At 33.5% G+C, this 22,768-nt stretch overlaps 2 protein-coding genes and 1 pseudogene across 2 annotated transcripts; 1 reads left to right on the top strand and 2 right to left on the bottom strand.

Annotated features, from left to right (window-relative positions):
• Positions 1-6,526: 6,526 nt before the first annotated feature.
• LOC105773821 (endoribonuclease YBEY, chloroplastic) lies at positions 6,527-12,585 on the top strand. Its single transcript, XM_012595963.2, has 12 exons — positions 6,527-6,995; positions 7,281-7,532; positions 7,614-7,709; positions 8,089-8,266; positions 8,430-8,513; positions 8,592-8,692; positions 8,915-9,007; positions 9,456-9,527; positions 10,367-10,486; positions 10,588-10,638; positions 11,136-11,324; positions 12,122-12,585. The coding sequence occupies exons 1-12, from the start codon at positions 6,600-6,602 to the stop codon at positions 12,287-12,289; spliced, it is 1,800 nt and encodes a 599-aa protein (XP_012451417.1). The 5' UTR covers positions 6,527-6,599; the 3' UTR covers positions 12,290-12,585.
• A 1,700-nt stretch (positions 12,586-14,285) lies between these two features.
• LOC105774250 (early nodulin-93) lies at positions 14,286-16,327 on the bottom strand. The gene is made up of 4 exons (XM_012596669.2): positions 16,129-16,327; positions 15,951-16,012; positions 14,822-14,897; positions 14,286-14,619 (listed from the first exon to the last, which is right to left on the bottom strand). Exons 1-4 carry the CDS (start codon positions 16,316-16,318, stop codon positions 14,528-14,530), a joined length of 420 nt encoding a protein of 139 aa, XP_012452123.2. The 5' UTR covers positions 16,319-16,327; the 3' UTR covers positions 14,286-14,527.
• A 624-nt stretch (positions 16,328-16,951) lies between these two features.
• Positions 16,952-22,445, bottom strand: LOC128041689 (uncharacterized; annotated as a pseudogene).
• Between the last annotated feature and the right edge of the window lie 323 nt (positions 22,446-22,768).

Genomic DNA, 22,768 nt, shown 5'->3' with positions numbered 1-22,768 from the left:
GTAATAAAACATTTCATAATCCAAGCATAATATGATTTATAAACAAAATCGAGTCTCAAACAAAAGCTCTGAAACCAAACTGGGAACAACTATGGACTTAATTGAAGACTTAACAACAAAATATTGAAATTTTAGCAAACAGGGGTCACGTGGCCGTGTATCTAAGCCATGTGATAAGTTGTGACCGTGTTGAATGGAATAGCACGGTCTTGTATCTAGACCGTGTAACCCACTATGGTCGTGTAGTCTAAATGCTTTCTAATTACCAGTGAGCACATGGTTGTGTCACCTATCCGTGTGTGACACACGGTCATGTGTCAACCTGTATGGGACAGAAATAGACCATTTGACACATAATTCAATTTTGACCAAAAATGACAACTTTCAAAACATAAATTGGCAATTGATACCTATTCAAAACAATAAAAAAACATACTATATCAACCCGTAATCATCTAACCAATATGCCTCATTGGCACTATCATAATCAAGATCTAAGAAACTTTCAAACTAATCATCCATTTCAAATATACACATAAGCTTATGTTACAACTTCTCAATTTATCAAAATAACTTTTCAAAATCCCACTTCATTAACCTCACTTTATTTCATGCCAAACTTAACCATTTAAGCATTAAACATAGCTATTATCATCTAACATACATTCCTTAAAATTTCATACAAGCAGTACCTAAAATTGACCTCTTTCTTAGTACAACATAAGTATAAATCCAATCCTATATACATGCCACATAACCGAGTCTAGAACAAAGAAAAGACTACCGAATCAATGGTTGGATAGTGTGAGCTCCGAGTTGATTCAATCGACGCATTCCATGAAATGACCTGTACAGAGGCAAAAAAAGAAAACAAGATAAGCATTATGAATGCTTAGCAAGTCCATGAAAATCACTTAACTTAACCTAATAAATTAACAATTAAGCAGTGGAAACATAATGTAGTTAAGTACGAAAATCTTTTGGCATCCTGTTACTTTCATATACATTTCCATGAAATAATCAAATTGTTAGTTTGCTCATACATCAAGCTTTTATAAAGCAATTCACATATACATGCACAACAATTCAATATAGCATAACATATGATATCCAGTCTGTACTCAACTTATATACGTATATACTTAAGTTCTTATTCATATCACCTTCAAACGATGCTCGTTTGGCAACATAATAATTTAATCCACACCAATCCCTTGACATTATCATAATCATGTAACATATCAGATACAGAATGAGGTAGATGAACACGGAAGCGAATCATAAAGTTTGTTCAAGTCGTGGATTTGACTTAAGGCTTTAGATGTTGGGAAAGAAACTTGAATTTTGACACAACTTGAAACGCAATCAAATCTAAGTTAGATAAAAAACAATTAAAATAAATAACTAAGATAATTAAAATAGAATAATAAATCTACGATTAGAACAATAAGGAATGAAATAAATAAGATAGATGAAAAGATAGAACGTGGTATGTAGAAGTCCTAAGAAGCCCTGGAAACACGAAGAATCCACAACCCCCTTAAGCAGCTCTAATTTCCCCTCCAAGAAAGAAAACTTGGTAAGAAAAAATTTGAAAATGATCCCCACAATCTGAAAAGATTGTTAAAACTCTTCTAAAAGAAACTCAAGAGAAATTCTTGAAAAGAAAACTCAAAGAGAATTTATCAACTCAAAAGAGAAGTTGAATAATAATCAATTGTGTCATTTGTGTACAATACAAATGCCTATATATAGGCTAGCTAAATAAATCTAAATAAAACTCTTAAGTATACTAGAATTATGATTAATCTAAACAAGAAGTAGTTTTAAACTAAACTTTATTCGATTAATCTAAACAAGAAGTAGTTTTAAACTAAACTTTCTTGTTGACATAAAACTCTTAAATAACTTAAACTACTTAATAATTATTAAAAATTGAATAATAAAATAATAAGAGCTGATAAATGCAATATTGGGCTCATATATAATAAAAATTAAGCCTAAAATCTGAACCCAATATGATTTAAACTCGAATTAAAAGCCCAAAACTCGTAATATCCATCATAATCCCGTCTAGAAATTCTGCTCGCTCAGTCTTCACTAAAACGATCATATATAACTTGAGCTCCCGAACTCAAAATTGAGTGATTCAAAGTGCGTTTCGAAGATAAGAGATAGATCTTTGAATGCCATGAGCCATCTCAACCCAGGAATGCTATGATACCATCTAAAAATTTGTCACAAGTCTACTAATTTCTCAATCTTGAAAATTGGCAGCTTTGGTGAATGAAATTTAATAAATTTCACCCCATCCGTGCATGTATCAATATCCATGTACATTCTCATGAACCATCATTTTCAACAATCATATAACATTGCACAAATTTGTCCTTCACGACCAATTCATTATTTCATAATGATTTAATTACAAGTTATAAACACACAACATGGCATAAACAAATACTAGTCCAAATAAAGACCACACAAACTTACCTTACAATTAATATACTCAAGAATTGAAACACAAATACCATACTCAACTCATGTACAACATTTAATACATCTTTGAACCTTTATACTAATTCACTTTCATAATTTGTTTATTGCTTGGAGAACTATAGTAAATATACTTTGGACACACGGGATAAGATTGCTCACATGAGCTGTAAATATCCTTACTTGCGTGAGCTATAAATAAGGGCATTAACCTTTACTAGATGCTGCTCACACGAGCTATGGAGAATCCACGACAAATGTAGGATCTTAGCCATTGGTAAGGTATCCAACATCGGTAAATAGTACCTGCTACTTTTTAAACCCTAATGACATGTCATTTGTGTCCTAGCTATTCACTAAGTTCACACGGACCTTATTCCTCGTATTCAATCCATTTTCAATTTCTGTAGTCGTATACTCAGTTTTCATATTTTCGATAACAATTCACATACATTTTCGACGATTTATCATCATACAAACATCATTCAATCATATCACAACTTCAATCAGTCAATACTATTCATTTATTCACTATTATCATTTAAATTTCTTTTTACAATTTAGTCCGATAGATGTCGATTAATAAAAATTACACTTATATATAAAAAATTTAATAGGTATAAGCACACAATTCAAACATAATAATAGAATAAATTAAGTTCCATATGAACTTACGGAAAACAACAACCAATGAGAAGTTGATGACTAATTTGTAATTTATCCTATGTCTCGATTATCACCCGATTGATCCATATCGCGATCTATAATAATTCATTTCAATTTATCAATTCGAATATATTTTAATAGCTTATTACCACAATATATCAATTTTATTTCATTTTACAAATGTTCCCTAATGTTTCACATTTTATTCAATTTAGTCCCTAAAACCGAAATAGCTATATCTTTAAATTTTAAGCTTCATTTTAAATTCAAATTCAATTTCATTCTTGTACAACCCTCTAATGTAAAAATTACAGAAATTTCATGTTAATTTCAAAATATTTTATTTTAGTGTCTAAGTTCAAAACTAACAAAATTCATTTTACAATTTAGTCCATAATTAAATCTAAGCTTATAACCAAGCTATTAAACTACAATAATATCAAAATATAAAATTTACGAAAAATAGACCTTAAATATTAACACATGCAAGGGACGAAAACTTCAACCGAATAAAATGGTAGGTTTGAGCATTCGCTGAAGGTGAAGCAAAATAAATGAAGGTAAGTTTATTTTATGTTTTAATGTTTTAATAATATTAAATTTCAACTTAATAAAAATTCATTAAGAAAAACTAGCACTACCGTCCAACCATATTAAAAAGGTGGTAAAATTGCCACTTAGACCTTAAACAATTATTAATCAAGCATTTTAGCTAATAAAAATCAATAACGATTAATTTTATGATTTTTACGATTTAGTCCTTATATCTTAATTAATCATTAATTCGGTAAAATTACCTATCCAAAATTCAATTAATATATATAAAGACTTTGTCAATATTTAATAAAAATATTTACTGTGCTCGGTTTATGAAATGAGGTCCTAATACCTCAATTTCCAACACTATTGGTTTTAGGGTCAAACTACTTGTACTTTAACTCGTAAATATAAATAATAATATTTATGGGTTCAATTAGTAAAATTGTCATATCATAATTCAATATAACATATATTTGACTCGTAAATATAAATAATAATATTTATGGATTCACTTATTGAAATTGTGATTCCAAAATCACTGTTTTTGACACCGTTAAAAAACAAGTTGTTACAATGGAAATTGGATGTCCTCAAATCTATGATGCCGTTGTCTTTTATTGCACATATCAAAACAAGTTGCTTATGGTGAATGATGATATTGATGATACACCTGGTTGGAGATGGAACAAAGGATCCATGTTCACTTCCAAGTCAGCATATGAATTGTTGAGTGAGGAACATGGTCGGGGTAGTGATAAACAGTGCAGACGATTTGGAAGATTAGGGGGTCACAACGGGTGAGAGTATTTCTTTGGCTTGTGGCTCATGGCAACCTGTTGATAAATGCTGAAAGATGGCGAAGACATATTACAACGGATCCCTCGTGTAGTCAATATGCATCCAGGTTGGAGGATATATATCATATTTTGCGAAGGTGCTTGCCAGCAGCGAGTCTTTGGAGCCGAGTGGTGAAGAATGAAAGATTGAACGGGTTTTTAGCCCTTAATTTAGTTGATTGGATTCATGCCAATATAAATAGGTTGGAATATTTTGCTTTGAATGATGACAATTGGGATGTGGTTTTCGGCCTGATATGATGGTGTCTATGGCTACGACAAAACCAAGTTCTTTTTAATGAGTATTTCTCTGAGTGGGGAAGTACGTTATACAAGGCACTACGATTATTTCAAGAATTGTGTTGCTGATCATAATATAGATGGGTTGGATAACAGAGAAAAGGAGATGACATGGCATCAAATTTTTTGGTAGCGTCCTAAATCAAGATGGACTAAAGTCAACATAGATGGTGCACGACAGCTTGAGAAGGGTTATGCAGCAAGTAGAGGCTCTATCCGAGATGAGAATGGTGTTTGGCCATCTGGTTTTGCACGAAATATAGGGATTTGTAGTACTATTGAGGTTGAATTACGGGTATCTATGATGGATTGATGCTAATAATGAAGATGTAGGTGAGGTGGGTGATCCTGGAAACGAATAATTTAGCAACTTTGAATCTTAGTCATATGAAGGGCAAGATGGATTATGATAATGTTGTGTTATGAAGCATAAAAAAACTAGTTGCTTGTGATTGGAAAATTAAGCTCAAACATGTGCTTCGTGAAGGGAATTGATTAGCAGATGAAATGACAACCACGATTTTTAACCTGAAACTGAGAATTTGTATTTTCCCATAGCCATCAAGGTTTTGTAATGCCCGAATGATAGCAGTTTAATTCTTATTGTTTTATCTACATTTACCCCCCAAAAAAATCATTTTCTTTTATTTTTTACCATTTCTTTTATATTTTATTTTATCTTCTTTTTCTTCTTGATAATCCCAAATATAACCCTAGCTGCCATTGTCATTGGTCCTCTTTGACCTAAAGAATGGCATTAGTCAACTCTTCTCCTCCCTTTTTTCTCTTCTCGATTTTGTTTTATACAAAAAAAGAAACTTTCTAATTTCTCTATAACCATTGACTTAAAAGAGAATTACTAACTTTAACCTCTGATGTTAAGCTTCATTCACTCGATACTTTCAGGTCAAAATTCTCTCCTTTTATTAGTATGAGGGATGCCCATGTAACAAAGGCCATTGATGAAGAAAGATTGATTGGTGGGATTTATGGGTAAGTGAATCATAGTGGGAGAACAAGGAAATATGGGAAAATTGAATATTTTATCAAAGAATATAATAATAAAATAATGTGAAATTTTCCAATAGAGCCAAGAATTTTGAGTATAAGAGGATGTTCATAATTGTGGGAGATGGGAGATAAGTTTTTAGTGATGAGTTTTTGGTGGTGGGATATAATTATGGAGATGGAATCATGGTTAAAAATGGGGAGAAGATGAAGCTGGTTGAAAACATGAAAGTGAAACAAAGGAAAAAGAGTAGGCTAGATGAATTTAGGGAAGGGATAATCCCAACTTTGATTCAATTCCCGAGTATAGAAATGAGTTAATTGTTTAAATATAGGTGGCATAATTTTTTAATTATAAACAATTTATTAATTTTATAATCAAATTATTTAAATATATACTATATTCTACTTGGACATATGATGTAAATTGATTGGTGGGATTGACAAATGCAAATAACCATTCTAAAAAACAACACTTTTAACTTACAATTTTCAAATCTAATTACTTACTAGTCAAAAAAAAAACAATTTATATCAATTAGGTATAAATTGTCTATTATAAAAATTTATGTACCTTGGAGCTGGAATAGTTATATAATTTTTTTAAAAATAATCTATATATTTTTAACTAATGTTTTAATTTAAACTTTGAATGCGTCGTCCTAGTTTTAAGTAACCCCACCATTTCGGATTTTGTCTCAGCAACCTTTCTCTATTACTACTATTCGCTAACGAGAGAAACAAAGCGTCTATATGCTCCCTCGCTTCTCTTTTCTCCTCCGTTCTCTCCTCCTTCCCCACTCTTCCGCCATGGCCTTTGCTATTTCACGCGCCGCCGCCACTTTCTCGCTTGAACGCTCCCCAGCTACCTTCTCCATCTCCCGCCGTTCTTTCAATCTATCTCCCACGCGCCGCACGGCTCGTTTCGCTGTCCCTTCCTCGTCGAAATCTTCTCTCTTTGGCCGGAGATTCCACGCTTTGTGCCGAGAAGATGGGAGGAGGCTATCGAAGCCAATGCGAGTCGTCTCGGGTTGGAATAAGGAGTATCGTAAGATGAGAAGAAGGCCGGGGAAGAGTAAAGAGAAGCAGTTGGAGCTCAGTGTTAGCATTTGCATTGAAGAAGAGTTACCTGACGATCCAGAAATTTCGGTACAATATTTCATACCTTACAATTACCTTTGAAAAATTGCTACTATTAACTACTTTACTGTTTGATTCTCGAGAAAATAAAAGAAAAGAGTACTAATCATACGATTTTTGTGCTTTTTATTTTATTTTATTTTATTTTAGGTTTCTTTATATTACTAGTATTAACGAGTTTTATATTAGTTTCTCGAGAGAATGAAAAAGAGAGAGAGAGAGAGAGAGAAAGAAGAAAATTACATAGGCCATTCCAACTGTTCTCTTTGTTTTATTGCTGCGTACATTTTCCAGAGCATTGCGGAGTTACTTCGTCTTAATGTGCCAATGGCGATGAAGTTAGCTTTTGACCGTATAACGGATTCAAATTATAAAACAAGAGATACTTCCATTCGAGATTTAGGTGGTTTTGACAGCGTGGAGTTGTCTGTACTCCTTTGTAATGATGAGTTCATACGGAAACTAAATAAGGAATGGAGGGATGAAGACCATGCTACCGATGTCCTTTCTATGTCCGAACATATTCCTGAACTTAATCTTCCTGTTGTAAGTATATCTGTTGACTGAAATGTTTTCTATAACTTGTGAGTGAAACCAATTGACACGTCATTCTTTCTTTCTTTGCAGCTTATGTTGGGTGATATTGTTATTTCCATTGAGACTGCTGCAAGGCAAGCAGAAGAAAGAGGGCACACGCTTATTGATGAAATACGCATCCTTATGGTTGGTACAGTAATTTGAACTTCCTCCATTTATTTGATTGAGACTTGAGAGTGATAGAAAAATTGGGCATATTATTTATATTAGATGTTTGTTGATAATTTAACAACCTTATATACTAATGGTATGAATGGAATTTCAAGAACTCTTTTCTTTAGAAGATAACACGCAATACACTCAAAAAGCAACCCTATAGATTGACCCTGCTGTATGTGAAAAGCCGAAATTACAAATTTGTGGGCGGTACAACTGGTATGTAGGATTGAATTTCACAAGAGGGGTGAAAAAAACTCAAAAGGAATCAATCTAAAGAAATTAGCATCGATACCAAAAAACTTAATGTAGTTGAAGGGTGACTCCAACTTTTTTATCCATTTTGCAGGTTCATGGGTTGCTGCATCTGTTGGGTTTTGATCATGAAATCAGTGAAAACGCTGAGGAAGAAATGGAGGAAGAGGAGGAATTTGTTTTGAAGAGTCTTGGATGGAAGGGAAAAGGACTAATACGCAGTGCATATGATGCTGAAACTAATGCAAACCTTCATATGGAAAATTCAAACGGTAATATCCTATTTTGTCTGTTTGTTAATAGTTGGACCCTTTTAAGCTTTTTTTCTTATCCTGTGAGGTTTATATTCTTTTTGTATGTGCAATTTCTGTAGTGATTTTGAAGCTAAACAATAAATAATAGTAATATATCGTTTCAAGTGAGATAATCTTACAGGTAGTTTGTTAAAAGACAAGAAGAAAGAAGGTAGTCTTCGATTCTACAAACCAAAGTTCAAATACATCTTCTGTGATATGGATGGTGAGATTATTCCCACTGTAATTCTGTTTCTTATTAATTCCAGTACCATATCTAATGCTTTTGTAACTTTAACGCTAGGCACACTGCTGAACAGCAAAAGTCAAGTTTCTTTGACCAATGCAAGCGCTTTGAAAGAGGCATCATCGAGAGGCTTAAAAATTGTGATAGCCACTGGAAAAGTAAGAACAACGGGCATTTTACAATAAGTTTACCACTGTATTTCTTCATCTAGTAAACCGGAACATATGTATGCTTGTCTTATATTTCTAACCTCAATTTTACTGTTAGCATTCTATTGATTATGAGTTGCCGGATAACTTTTTCTTTTTTTTCTCATCCATCTAGCATTTTGCTTGCTAGCAAAGATATTGGTTACCAATTCCTGACTTGTTGCTTGTCAGGCGCGTCCTGCTGCAATAACTGTTCTGCAGATGGTCGATTTAGCTGGAAAAGATGGCATCATTTCTGAGCATTCTCCGGGGGTTTTCTTACAGGTACTTCTCCTTTTTCCTTGCTGACGGCTTCTGTTTTGGCTCCATAATGATATAAGAACTTCTATTAGATCAGTTTGTAAGAGTAGAGATGCCAAGCTGAAACGTTGAAGGGACCTCTTCTTAGAGAAAATTGTTGGACTTGCATGGTCCTCTCTCTTTCTGATGTTTTTCTTGCTTTGTTTTTTGTTTTACTTTTATTTCTCAATGAATTTATTTTCCTTCCATTGAGATATTAATATAAAAAGTAATATCCAACAAAATATGGAATGACTTGTGAAGAATTCACCATAAAGCGTGTGTGGTAAAATTCTGCTAGCAAATTTTCAGTTAACCCAACTAGAATACAATGTAAAATTTGGTTCTGCATATTCTTTTGCTTGCAAATCTATGGCAGCTTATTTTATTACCATGATGTTGACTCAGTTGCTTTCTTTCTTCTTGGTTGCAGGGATTGCTGGTTTATGGTATAAATGGTCGAGAAATTTTTAAAAGGAATTTAGATCCAAATGTTTGCAGAGAGGTATCACTTCTTTTCTTTGAAGATCAGATAGTTCTTATTGCAACACTTTGGAGTTTCAACTTTCTTTGGTGCTATTGATTTTTTGACTCAGAATTGTGGTTTCTTTTATAGATAGAAGGAATACTTGCAAGCATTGGCCATTTTTCTGCAACTTGCATATTAATTTTTCATTGTCTTAGTAAGATGTTACTGGGTCTGCCCTATAAGGACTGGAGAGAAATCTCACATTATGAAGTTTTATGAACTGTTTTTCAGATAGTAGTTTAGTTGTGCTAAGTGTGCTAGTTACTAGTAACTGCTTTGATGATAGTTACCCAAAATTTCTGTGGAGGACGACAGTTTTTGCTGCTATTTCATTACTTTACTGATATTGCTGATTCTGCCAAGTTTATCTGGAAAATATCATATTCTTGTATTCTCTTCCGAAGTCTGATTTTATTTCATTCTAATTTGAACAGTCTTTTTGCAAGTGGCTGCAATTTATTCTCATTTCGGTTTAGATAGGACTTTGTTTAATAGTATTCATTGCCAAATGTAAGGATATTCTCACTCCTCTCCTGTCCCACAATACTCCAGAGGGAGAAAAGGAAAAGGATCCATTAGCCATTATTCATTTTGTTGTCTCTAAGTATTACTCCTCCTAGGAATGACCAGAGAATTTTGGGTGGGCTTTTTCAAACATCAAGGGAATTGGGTGAATGATTTTTATCAACTCCCTTCTCAAAAGAAAAGGAATCAAAGATACTAAATGCTTAATGCCCTGATAAGGAATAGTCATGTAAGATCCTTTCAAAAAAAAATCCATTGTTTTATATCTCAACTCTTCTTAAATTTTGCAGGCTGGCCATTACTCTTTGGAACATAAGGTTCCTCTGGTTGCATTTTGCCAGGATCGCTGTTTAACCTTATTTAATCACCCTCTCGTTGACACGCTACATACCGTATATCATGAACCAAAGGTACCGTATGCTGTCATATTCTTTTCCCTTGTATTAATACATTTTGTTTGTTGACCATTAAACTTTTATGTTGTGTTTGATACGCATAACAACTTTTACAGGCAGAGATCATGCCTTCAGTTGAGCATCTGGTGACTGCTGCTGACATACAGGTAGAGTCAGAGATTTAGTCTCTTGTTCATGCTTAAAGCATAGATAGAAAGTGATACGACTCTATCTTTTGTCTGCAAGGCTCATTGTTTTTGCTTGCAGCAGAGAAGGAAAAAGGGAGCTATGGTGATTTTTTTGTCTATTATTCATTCTGAGTGGGTCTGGTTATTAGTTCAATGACCACAATCTTCAATATTCTTTGAGAAATCCTAGCATGTGTGCCAAAATACATTTACTTTTTAATCCTGCATAAAATCCTAAATGCAATTACAAAAGGTAGTCTCTGCCAATTAGCTTCTATGAGTCTAATATAAATGCAAGTATATGATAGTTCTGTTGACACCAAACCACTTTCTAGAAAGAATAGCATAACTGCTTAAGATTTTTTGTTCAAGTGTTATTCAATTTCACTCAGTTTCCAGTACATAATCGTACCCAGTAGATTTTGTAAATTTTGTTGAATATGGTCCTAATTTAATCACATATTCTGGATTTGCAGAAGCTGATCTTTTTCGACACTGCTGAGGGAATAGCAACTAATTTGCGTCCATACTGGTCGGAAGCAACAAAAGATCATGCTAGTGTTGTCCAAGCTGTACCAGACATCCTTGAAATCGTCCCCTTTGGGACTTCAAAGGGGAGTGGAGTAAAATTGCTACTTGATCACTTGGGTGTCAGTTCAAAGGAGGTACAGGACTCCTATCTTCTTTTCTCTTTCTGTTCACGCAATTTGCTTCAATAGACAGAAACTAGCCCTCCCATGGTTGATTTTGCATACACACAGCAAATGCAGCATTCATGCTTTGATGATTCGGGCATTTTTTAGCTCAAATAGTCAAATGTAATGGCATTACCTATGTTGACCTTAATAATTCTAGGAAACTGTTAAGTTGTGCATAGTGGCACTGATTAAGGTAATATTCAAGGAAAGACTTGCATAACTATTGCATTGTTTTCTTTTGAATTGATGAAAACAATACATTATTTTCAAAAGGTCCAAATATGTCAGCAGCCGCTGTACTTTTGTCAAGTTTGAGATTCAAGTCCATGTACTTAAAAGTAAAGTCCTTTTACTTTGTCGATTTAAAAATTCTAATCCAACAGTTGACACAGCTAGCATTTTCTGTCAAAATTTGCTTACTATCAGGTATACTTGTTGGATTCATAATGATTTACTTCTCCCCTTGATATGATTGCACGAGTGTATCGATGATTAATTTTGACCAAAAGTAGTAAGGGTGTCAACAATTGGGCTAGGATTTTTAAATTGAAAAAGTAAGAATTTAACTTTCCAAGTATAGAGATCAAATCTCAAACTTCATTTATTTAAGTATAGTGGCGGACAACATATTTTGACCTTTTTAAAATAATCTTCCTAGAATAGTATATTACCTATTCGCGGTCAGCACGTAAAGGCTAGAGACACCCGTCATCCAAGCCCATAATTCTAATCAAAATTTCCTTTTTCCTTCTATTTGGCCATAGATAATGGCCATTGGTGATGGTGAAAACGACATGGAAATGCTTGAGTTGGCATCTCTAGGAGTTGCTCTCAGCAATGGATCGGATAAAACAAAAGCTGTGGCCGATGTAATAGGTGTTAGCAATGATGAAGACGGTGTAGCTGATGCTATCTACCGGTATGCCTTCTAAAAATCCAAACCTCAAGCTTAAGACATACAACAATAGCTTAAATGGTATATTGCCTGCAATTTTAGGCACTCAAATTTTTTCCCCTTCAAATGGAACAATTAGATTGAAACTTATATAAATGGAGATGCATTTGTCATCTTTGCCAATAATTATTATTTTCTTTTCCTTATTATTTGTGCCTCTTGTTTGGCTTTGTATAAGAATTGCTATTATTTTTGGCTTCCAATTTGAAAGCATATGTGGCAACTAAATTAAGTTGTGTAATATATTCTTCATTAGCGTTGGCAGTTCTTTCAGAGGGGCTGAAATTACAGGACCATACATATCCGCATATTTGTATTATGTTTTTATATTTTTACATGTTACAATCATATGTAATTAGTTCAAAGTAGCTTTGGTTCTGCTCAATTTTAGAATTTAACTCTTGTATTTTAATTTGGAATAATTTAAATTTTCATTTTATGTCATTAGTTAGAACAAATAGTTGTTAACTATTTTGATTAAAATATGGATGTGAATTCTTTTTCTATTTTTCTTTTTTGAGAGTTTGCAAGTACAAATTAGTCTCAAACTAGAATCGAATCAAATAAAAATAGAATAAACCTTGCATAATGATAACTACAAATGATAGGATTAAACCCAATTTTTCTCTCTTAGTCCATCTATTTTTCTCTTTAATTTTGTAAGCTTGAGGGAAACTTTTTTTCCGATTTCCGTCGCTGGCCCTTTGGTCCTCCCTTTCTCCTTCCCTCCCTCTACCCCCTCTTTCCCGTTTCTCCTTTTTTTTCTTTCCCCTGTTCGTTTTCCTCTTTGCTGGTGGGCTTGCGTTGGTGGGTCTTCCTCTCCTTCACCAGCCGGTACTCTCTGGTGGTTAGGTAACCCTTGGCTGCCACCCATCCTGCCCCTCTCCTCCACCCACCATTTCTTTCCCCTGTTCCATCTTCTTTCTCTTCCTCTCTTCTCTTCCCACTCTTGTTTTCCTTTTCCCGGCATAATAATGATCCCCAGAGGTTTCCTTTGGGTCCTCTATTGACAAGGTTTTCTCGAGACTTAAAGGCTCGTGTTTCCTAGATCCCTTGGGTTCCGGTTTATCGAGTCCTTTGTGGCTCATTTTCGGTTGTTTTGTTTCCTAGCAATTCCACATCTGTTGTTTTCGGGTTTGTAATTTTGTGTTCATCACCACCAGCGCAAGGACTCGGAAAGGGGCCCAATGATTTAAGGTGATTTGTTCACTTTGTTTGCCTGCAACCTTTAGTCTGGCGTGTTGAAGTCTTCCGCGGTGTGGCTTGATTGCTCTACTTCAAGCGGTCGAGGCTTGATGCAAGTATAGTTTGTTCTTTTTTTATATGGTTTGGTTAAGCATACATACCATGCCCTTTATTGTAATTTTCCACTGAGCTTTCCTATGTTTTTGGGATATGTTGGTATTTTTTTTTAATAATGTTACAATTAATGATTTTTCCTTTTGAACAAAAAGAAAAAAAAACCCAATAATAAAACTTGAATTAAGTACTCAAGGAATAATCACACATACACAAAAGACAATGTAAACATTTTAATCGAAACAATTGTTCATGATAATTATTTTGAACAAATTTAATAATATTATAAAAATAAAAGAATTAAATTATCTTAATTATGCCAAATTTTAAATATAATATTAAATCTCAAATGAAAAGATTATATATCATAATTTAACCTTTAAAATATTATATATTTATATATTCGATTTATTTCATCATTATATAAAACTCTCGTTTTAGTTATTTCACTTCTAAAATTACCAGGTTTTATCGTCCAAAAAGAGGACATGTTTAAAGATACAAATTTTTATGCGAATTTATTGAGGAGTTGAGCTTTTGATGATTATTACAAGTAAATGTCAAAGCAATAAAATTACCATACTTTTTAACTGCTCATGCTTTGTTACTACACTCCACCATCTTTATTCTCCACAAACATGCAATTAAACAAAGTAAATCCAACCAAAACTCCATGAAAGAACTCAACTGAGTTCCATGTTAAAGGTCATAAAAGGATTATATAATCTCATGCTTATAAACTGAAACATAAAACATCACCTAAATACATTTAAACTGCTTAATTGATGATAAAATTCCACAGAAAAAAAAAAAGAAAAAAAAAGTGGATGCATGGCATACAACAGCTTTAAACTTATTGACATGTATCATACTTGTCCTGAGAACCTTCGCCACTGAATACCTTCAATTCTAGCAGTCAAACAGTTTTGTCGAACTGTGCTCGAGAATTTCTCCTAGCACTTTCCAAAACGGTTTTATCTACGGTAATGAAGTAGGCCGCAATTGATGCTGTTAACCAATAAAGACAGCCCGTGTTATCGCTTGACAAAAGACGTACGATCAATTATAATAACAAGTCATTCCCATTTCTCTTCTATTTCTTCTATGTCATCAATGGACCCACCCATATAATATGATGCAATTTATATAAATCATGAATTCATAGGTTGGGACTTGTGAGAAAATCCCATGGCTATAGACTCGAGAATACCTCCACTGATGATAAGAGCTTGAGCAGTATGGTTGAGGTTTGCCTTTGCCCAAGGAATCTTACGTACTGCAATCAACTGAAAAAAGGAGCGGTCAGGGGAGCTCAAAATACAATTAGAAGGCAATCATAAAGTTAGCACGTAACTTCACTAATTGAGTGTGATATCACAAGATAATGACACCCTAAGTTTAGAATAGTTTTTTACGAAACCATTAATATTATCTACAACTTATGCAAGAAGGGATTGTATGAAATTGTGATTCCACATCATCCTTATCCCTTTCTAATAGGAGAATGACAAATCAGATTTTTCCTCCTTATTTTCAGGTTTTTCCTCTTGAAAAATTATTCAAATTCAAGAGGAAAAATCTGATTTATCATTCTCCTGTTGGAAAGAGATAAGGATGACATGGAATCACAGTTTCATACAATCAACTTATGCAGGCAATGAATTAATTGAGTTGTAATCTCAAAATGCATTGAACCTAGATGGAAAAGACATGGTAATTTTAAGCTAAAAGTCAAAGAATTAAAACTTTTCAACATCTGCTAAGTTGATACAATATCATCACACAAATGATGAACCTTGCATTACTTACCATATGGTTCAAAAGATTGCAATAACCCATGACACAAACAATAGAAACATCAACCAATGAGACAATTTTAATTCTCAGGATAATACCCTTTCTTTTAATTTTTGATGAAAAATAAAATAAAATCCTCCTAAACCTACTTATATGAATTGTAATTCGATAGGGTAGTCTTCTCTGGTTGTTACCGTTTTCTTAAAACTCATACATACAATTTTGTGCTTGTATAAATAAATTCTAAGTAAATTTAAAAATATAATTTTTATAATGAACTATATGCTAATCCGATCCTACCTTTTACTGAATTAGATCGCTAGGGTTCGCTTGTTGGGATCGTGCGATACCGATAACTAAATCGATGGGGGAGATAGCAATTTCTAGTATCAGAGTCCTAAATTGATATTTTCATTTTCGAAGTACCAGTGAATCATGATGAGATATTTGTAATATAGTTAAAAATGATTTATTAATGTGGATCAATTAATTTTGATCCTTCCCAAAAAAAATCGATAAGAGCGAGGTTAAAGTTAACGTACGGTAGGTACGGCGCTGACAACGGCGGCGACCGCAGCCGCCTTGACACCGGCACGAATTCCTTCTGCAGGTTAAACAAAAACTAAGACATTAAAATAATTACGTCTCGACCTTTCAAATTCGATATTTTCCGGCTGGAAAAAATGAAGGAAATGAAAGATTAAAAGAAAAAAGGCCAACCTTGAGAGAATTGCTTGGCTCTCAAATTCTTCTCGTCTTCAGCAGGGGAAGGAATTATGAAGGAATTTCTTTTTCTCTGTATCCAAACATCCCTTATTTCTGATGGAATTCCCATTTTTCTACTTTGCAACTTCAAAGCACCAAAAAGACAACCTTTTTTTTTTTTTTTTTTCTTCTTTTCGTAAAGCATTTGATGACGGAAAAAAGTTTTAAGGGAGAAGAAAGTGAAGGCGGTGATTACATGTGACCTAAAGCTAGCTTACCTTTTTCAACTTTTCATCAGAGCCGTCCATCACTTAACATATATGATAAAATTGGATTATTTTTTAGTTAAATATAAAATTAGTATCTGAACTTGTCTATTTCTCCCAGATTGTCACCTATGATTTTTTTGTTTCAGATTGGTACCTGAATTTTTTGTCCGTTTATTAGTTTGGTACTTGAGCCTAACGACGTTAAGATTTTGTTGATGCGGCAATGCTAGAGTGACTAGCGTTGCCACATGTCGCACTCCCAAGACCTCTTTGACCCATGTTTCATTTTTTTGACCGGATTGTTTTAAATATTATTACTTAATAATATTAACCCATAATATTCTTCCTTTAAATTTTTTCTTCACCATCGTCTTCAACATTTTTCACTACTATCTCTTTTTTTTTTTCGTTTTCTCTACCATTTCTTTCATTTTTCCCTCTTTTGTTCATCCATGTGTTTTTTCCTTTCCCTTCTTCGTTTCCTGTCTCTTTCGTTCTCATTTTGTTTTCCTTTCATTTTTTTCCTTTTTTGTTCATCCATTTGTGCTCTCTTTCATTTTTCATCTCCTTCACGTCTCCACCATGTATTCTTCTACAAACAGAAAATCAACTGCGTAGAAAAGGGTTTTGTACTACCATTGTGGGTTAAGGGCTCTCGTTTGCAACGTAAATACTCTAAATAATAAAGAGAGAAAATTCTTTGGGTGTGCAAACTTCAAAGAGATAAATTAAGGTTTGTGTTTTGGTCTATCATAGTTGGGTTTATGAGAAACAAAGGGTTTTGTGTGTACTAGCATTTTATTGCAATTTGGGTTTAAGATTTATTCTTAAATTTTTAATATTCTAATTTTTGTTGTTGTTGTTGAATGTGAGAAATGAAAATTAAGGGTTGCGATTCTTTTCGGTGGGTTGAAGGTAACTATAACGGGACGAATTCAACTGTAGAAGTGTAATGACCCAAAATTCACAAGCACCGAAAAAGTACATTATCGGGCCTCCGTCTTAGTAAATTGAGTTCGAAAATAATTATTAGAAATATTTATTAGACTAGTTGTGTGTTTAATTAGGTATTAATTGGGTGAATTTAGTTTAATTAAGAGAAATTAAGAAAAAAAGGACTAAATTGATCTAGGGGTAAAAGTTGAATTATAGATTAATAAAAAAATTAAAAGGATTAAAATGGCAATTAAGCCATTAATAAGAAATGGTACAGTAAAAGTGATAAAAATCTTAGATTTTTATGTTTTATATATATTATTTTATTATATAATATATTATATTATATTATATTATATTGTATTATATTATATAAGTAAAAAAAAAAAAAAAGATGACAAATGTATGGTAAATATTGAAGACATGTGTAATAGTAATAATTACATGGGTACACTTGTAATAAAAAAATATGTGCTTAATTAATAAGTAAAAGATTTTTTAATATATTATTATTAATATTATTAGTTAAAATAAAAGATATAAAGTAAAAGAAAGAAAGAAACAAAGAAGAAAAGAAACAGAATAGCTAGAAAAGAAGCAGGAAACAGACGAAAACAGGGAAGATAAGGGAAAAAAAATAAAAGGAAAACTAAGGATTTAAAGCTTCAAGTTAATTGGTAAGCTAAATTTAGCTCTTTCCTCTTCATTTTGATATTTTAAAAGCTTTAAAACAAAATTTTGTTAAAGTTAAGTGGAGGTTATGGAAGTTCATAGGTTTTGAACATGATTCATTTTGAACAAGTTGTTAAATTAGGGTTTAGTTGATAGAATTTCTAGTTAGAATAGATAAAAGAATGATTTGTAAACTAAGTTGTAAGTTTTACATAGTTGGGATTAAGTTATAAAAAGCCTTAAATTAGGGTTTATGTTGAATAAATGATGGAATTGAGGGTTTATTTGATAGAGTTTCTAGTTAGAGTTGAATAAGAATTAAATTCCATCATTTATTCAACATAAACCCTAATTTAAGGCTTTTTATAACTTAATCCCAACTATGTAAAACTTACAACTTAGTTTACAAATCATTCTTTTATCTATTTTAATTAGAAATTCTATCAACTAAACCCTAATTTAACAACTTGTTCAAAATGAATCATGTTCAAAACCTATGAACTTCCATAACCTCCACTTAACTTCAACAAAATTTTGTTTTAAAGCTTTTAAAATATCAAATGAAGAGGAAATGGCTAAATTTAGCTTACCAATTAACTTGAAGCTTTAAATCCTTAGTTTTCCTTTTATTTTTCTTTCCCTTATCTTCCCCTGTTTTCATCTGTTTCCCTGCTTCTTTTCTAGCTATTCTGTTTCTTTTATTTTTCTTTTCTTCTTTGTTTCTTTCTTTCTTTACTTTATATCTTTTATTTTAACTAATAATATTAATAATAATATATTAAAAATCTTTTACTTATTAATTAAGCACATATTTATTTTTATTACAAGTGTACCCATGTAATTATTACTATTACACATGTCTTCAATATTTACCATACATTTGTCATCTTTATTTTATTTTTATTTTATTTTTTACTTATATAATATAATACAATATAATATAATATAATATATTATATTATATTATATAATAAAATAATATATATAAAACATAAAATCTAAGATTTTATCACTTTTACTGTCCCATTTCTTATTAATGGCTTAATTGCCATTTTAATCCTTTTTATTTTTTATTAATCTATAATTCAACTTTTACCCTAGATCAATTTAGTCCTTTTTCTTAATTTCTCTTAATTAAACTAAATTCACCCAATTAATACCTAATTAAACACACAACTAGTCTAATAAATATTTCTAATAATTATTTTCAACTCAATTTACTAAGACGGAGGTCTGATAATGTACTTTTTCTGCTTGTGAATTTTGGGTCATTACATTTCTCCCCCCTTAATAAATTTTGTCCTCGAAATTTACCTGAGAAGAGATGAGGATATTGTGCTCTCATCGTCTCTTCTGGTTCCCAAGTCGCTTCTTCCACACTATGGCTTCTCCATAAGACTTTTACTAAAGGAACCCGTTTATTTCTTAATTCTTTCACTTCTCGTGCTAATATCTGAACCGGCTCTTCTTCATAAGTTAAATCAAATCGAATTTCAATGTCTTCAGTGGGAATAACATGAGAAGGATCTGATCTATATCTCCGAAGCATCGAAACATGAAAAACATCATGAATCCTTTGTAATTCCGGAGGTAAAGCCAATCGATAGGCAACCGGTCCGATTCTTTCCACAATTTCATACGGCCCAATAAAACGTGGACTCAATTTTCCCTTCCGACCAAATCTCAAAATTTTCTTCCATGGCGATACTTTGAGGAATACTTTATCACCAACGGAATATTCAATATCTCGTCGTTTGGATCTGCGTAAGATTTACATACATCGAATGCGACTTTCGGTCTATATTTAATCTTTTTAACTGTTTCCTCTGTCTCTTGAATCAATTCCGGCCCAATCACTTTTCTTTCATTCAATTCTGTCCAACATATCGGTGATCGAGACCTTCGACCATATAGTGCTTCATACGGAGCCATCTGAATACTAGATTGGAAACTATTATTATAAACAAATTCTGCTAATGGCAAATATCGTTCCCAACCAGACGCAAAGTCGATAATACAAGCTCTCAACATATCTTCCAAAATTTGAATTACCCGCCGACCGTCTGTCGGTTTTGCGGATGAAATGCGATGCTAAAATTAAGCCGTGTACCCAACGACTCATGTAACTGCCTTCAAAATCTCGATGTAAACCGAGGATCTCGGTCTGATATTATTGATACTGGAATACCATGTAATCTAACAATTTCCCGGATATAAACTTCGGCAAGCTTCTGTAGTGACCAATCAGTTCTGACTGCTATAAAGTGAGCAGACTTTGTGAGTCGATCAACAATTACCCATATGGCATTCTTTTTACTTGCTGACAACGGTAATCCCGTAACAAAGTCCATAGTAATACAATCCCATTTCCACTCGGGGATACTAATAGGCTGAAGTAAACCTGTCGGTACCTGATGTTCTGCTTTTACCCGGTGACAAGTCAGGCATTTACCAACATACTCGACTACATCTTTCTTCATCCCTGGCCACCAATACAGTTCTCGTAGGTCACGATACATCTTCGTTCCACCTGGGTGCAAAGCAAAAATACTATTATGTGCTTCTCGAAGAATCAACTCTTTAATCTCAGAAGTAGCTGGAACACAAATTCGATTCTGAAATCTCAAACAATCATGCTCGTCAATACTAAAATTTTCCACCGTACCAAGCTGTACCATTTCTCTTCTCTTCATCAACTTTTCATCCTCTAGCTGTGCTGCTCTGATTTGATCAAACATTACCGGCTTGACTCTTAACTCAACTAACAAACTTCCATCATCATTAATACTAAGCCGAGCAAACATTGCCCGTAATTCAACCGCTGCTTTCCTACTCAATGCATCTGCTACCACATTTGCCTTTCCTGGATGATAATCTATAACACAATCATAATCTTTTAGAAGTTCTATCCATCGTCTCTGTCTTAGATTCAACTCCTTTTGCGACAGAAGGTATTTGAGACTTTTATGATCGGTATATATGTAACATTTTTCACCATAAAGATAATGCCTCCAAATCTTCAATGCGAAAATTACAGCAGCTAACTCCAAATCGTGTGTCGGGTAGTTACGTTCATGTGGCTTCAACTGTCGAGATGCATAAGCTATTACTTTTCCATTTTTCATCAATACACAACCCAAACCATTCAGAGAAGCATCACTGTACACTATGAAATCTTTCCCCGATTCTGGTAAAGTTAAACCGGTGCCTCTGTTAACATTTGTTTCAATGTCTCAAAACTTCTCTGACACCGATCATCCCAGATAAAAGGAACATTCTTCTGTAGTAACTTGGTCATCGGCTAAGCGATCTTCGAAAATCCATTTACAAATCTTCTGTAATACCCAGCCAAACCAAGAAAACTACGTACCTCAAATACATTCTTTGGTGCCTTCCATTCAACAATAGCTTCAATCTTCTTCGGATCAACTCTGATTCCATCTGCCGATACTACATGTCCCAAAAATACCACCTCTGATAACCAGAATTCACATTTACTGAGCTTTCCATACAACTGTTTTTCACGCAGAATCTGTAACACGGTTTTGAGATGCTGATCATGTTCTACTTCAGTCTTCGAATAAACCATTATGTCATCAATGAAAACCACCACGAACTGATCTAAATACGGCTGAAAAATATGGTTCATCAAATCCATGAAAGCAGCTGGAGCATTAGTCAACCCGAACGGCATCACCAAAAATTCATAATGACCATATCGAGTACGAAATGCAGTCTTCGGAACATCACTTTCTTTTACTTTCGGTGATAATACCGGATCTCAAGTCAATCTTTGAAAATACTGAAGCTCCTTTTAGCTGATCGAATAAATCGTCTATACGAGGCAACGGTGCCGGTTCTTGATTGTCACTTTGTTCAATCGCCGATAATCAATACAAAGCCGCATTGATCCATCTTTCTTTTTAACAAATAACACCTGGAGCTCCCAAGGTGAAATGCTCGGTCTAATAAATCCACGATCTAGTAAGTCCCAGAATCGCACCTTCAACTCTTTTAATTCGATTGGCGACATTCGGTATAGAGGTATAGAGATTGGTCTTTGTGCGGGTACACTTCTATAGCAAATTCAACCTCTCTGTCGGTGGTACGCCGGTAGTTCTTCGAGGAATACATCCGAAACTCACATACGTTCTAATCGACTACATCGACTACCAATCGAATCGAATTAATAACATAAGCTAGATATGATGTACAACCACGTCGTCATGACAATTTACTAGCCTTGATTGCTGAAATAATACGTGTCGTGCCACTAGTACGAATGCCATTCACTTCAAGTCTGTCTCCATCCTCTGTTTGAATACTAAACCTCTTTTTGTAGCAATCCAAAATCACCCCATATTCGAATAACCAATCCATACCCAATATTATATCAAAATCACCGAAAGGCATAATCAACAAGTCAACAGAAAACCATGTATCATCAACGGGCATCTCGGCATACTCTATATCTGAATACGCTTTGTCCCAAAGGGCTAGACACTTCTATTAAAACTCTAGACATTTCAGATTTTAACTTTCCCAATTCAACCAGTTTTGAATTTATATAAGAGTGTGAAGATCCGGGATCAATTAAAGCATAAACAGGTTCAGAATATAGTAAGAATATACATGTTACTACATCATGGGCGTCGCCTTCTTCCCGTGTTCTGACAACATAAGCTCTGGCGGGTACTTTCGCTTCAGAATATTGAGTAGCTATATCACTGCTCCTCCTAATACTTCCTCCCCTTGAAAGTGAACTACCTCTACCTGAC

The sequence above is a fragment of the Gossypium raimondii genome, chromosome 6, assembly GCF_025698545.1.
Source record: "Gossypium raimondii isolate GPD5lz chromosome 6, ASM2569854v1, whole genome shotgun sequence".
Lineage (NCBI taxonomy): Eukaryota > Viridiplantae > Streptophyta > Magnoliopsida > Malvales > Malvaceae > Gossypium > Gossypium raimondii.
The sequence above is the reverse complement of the archived record's forward strand: the minus strand, read 5'-3'. Positions and strand labels throughout refer to the sequence as shown.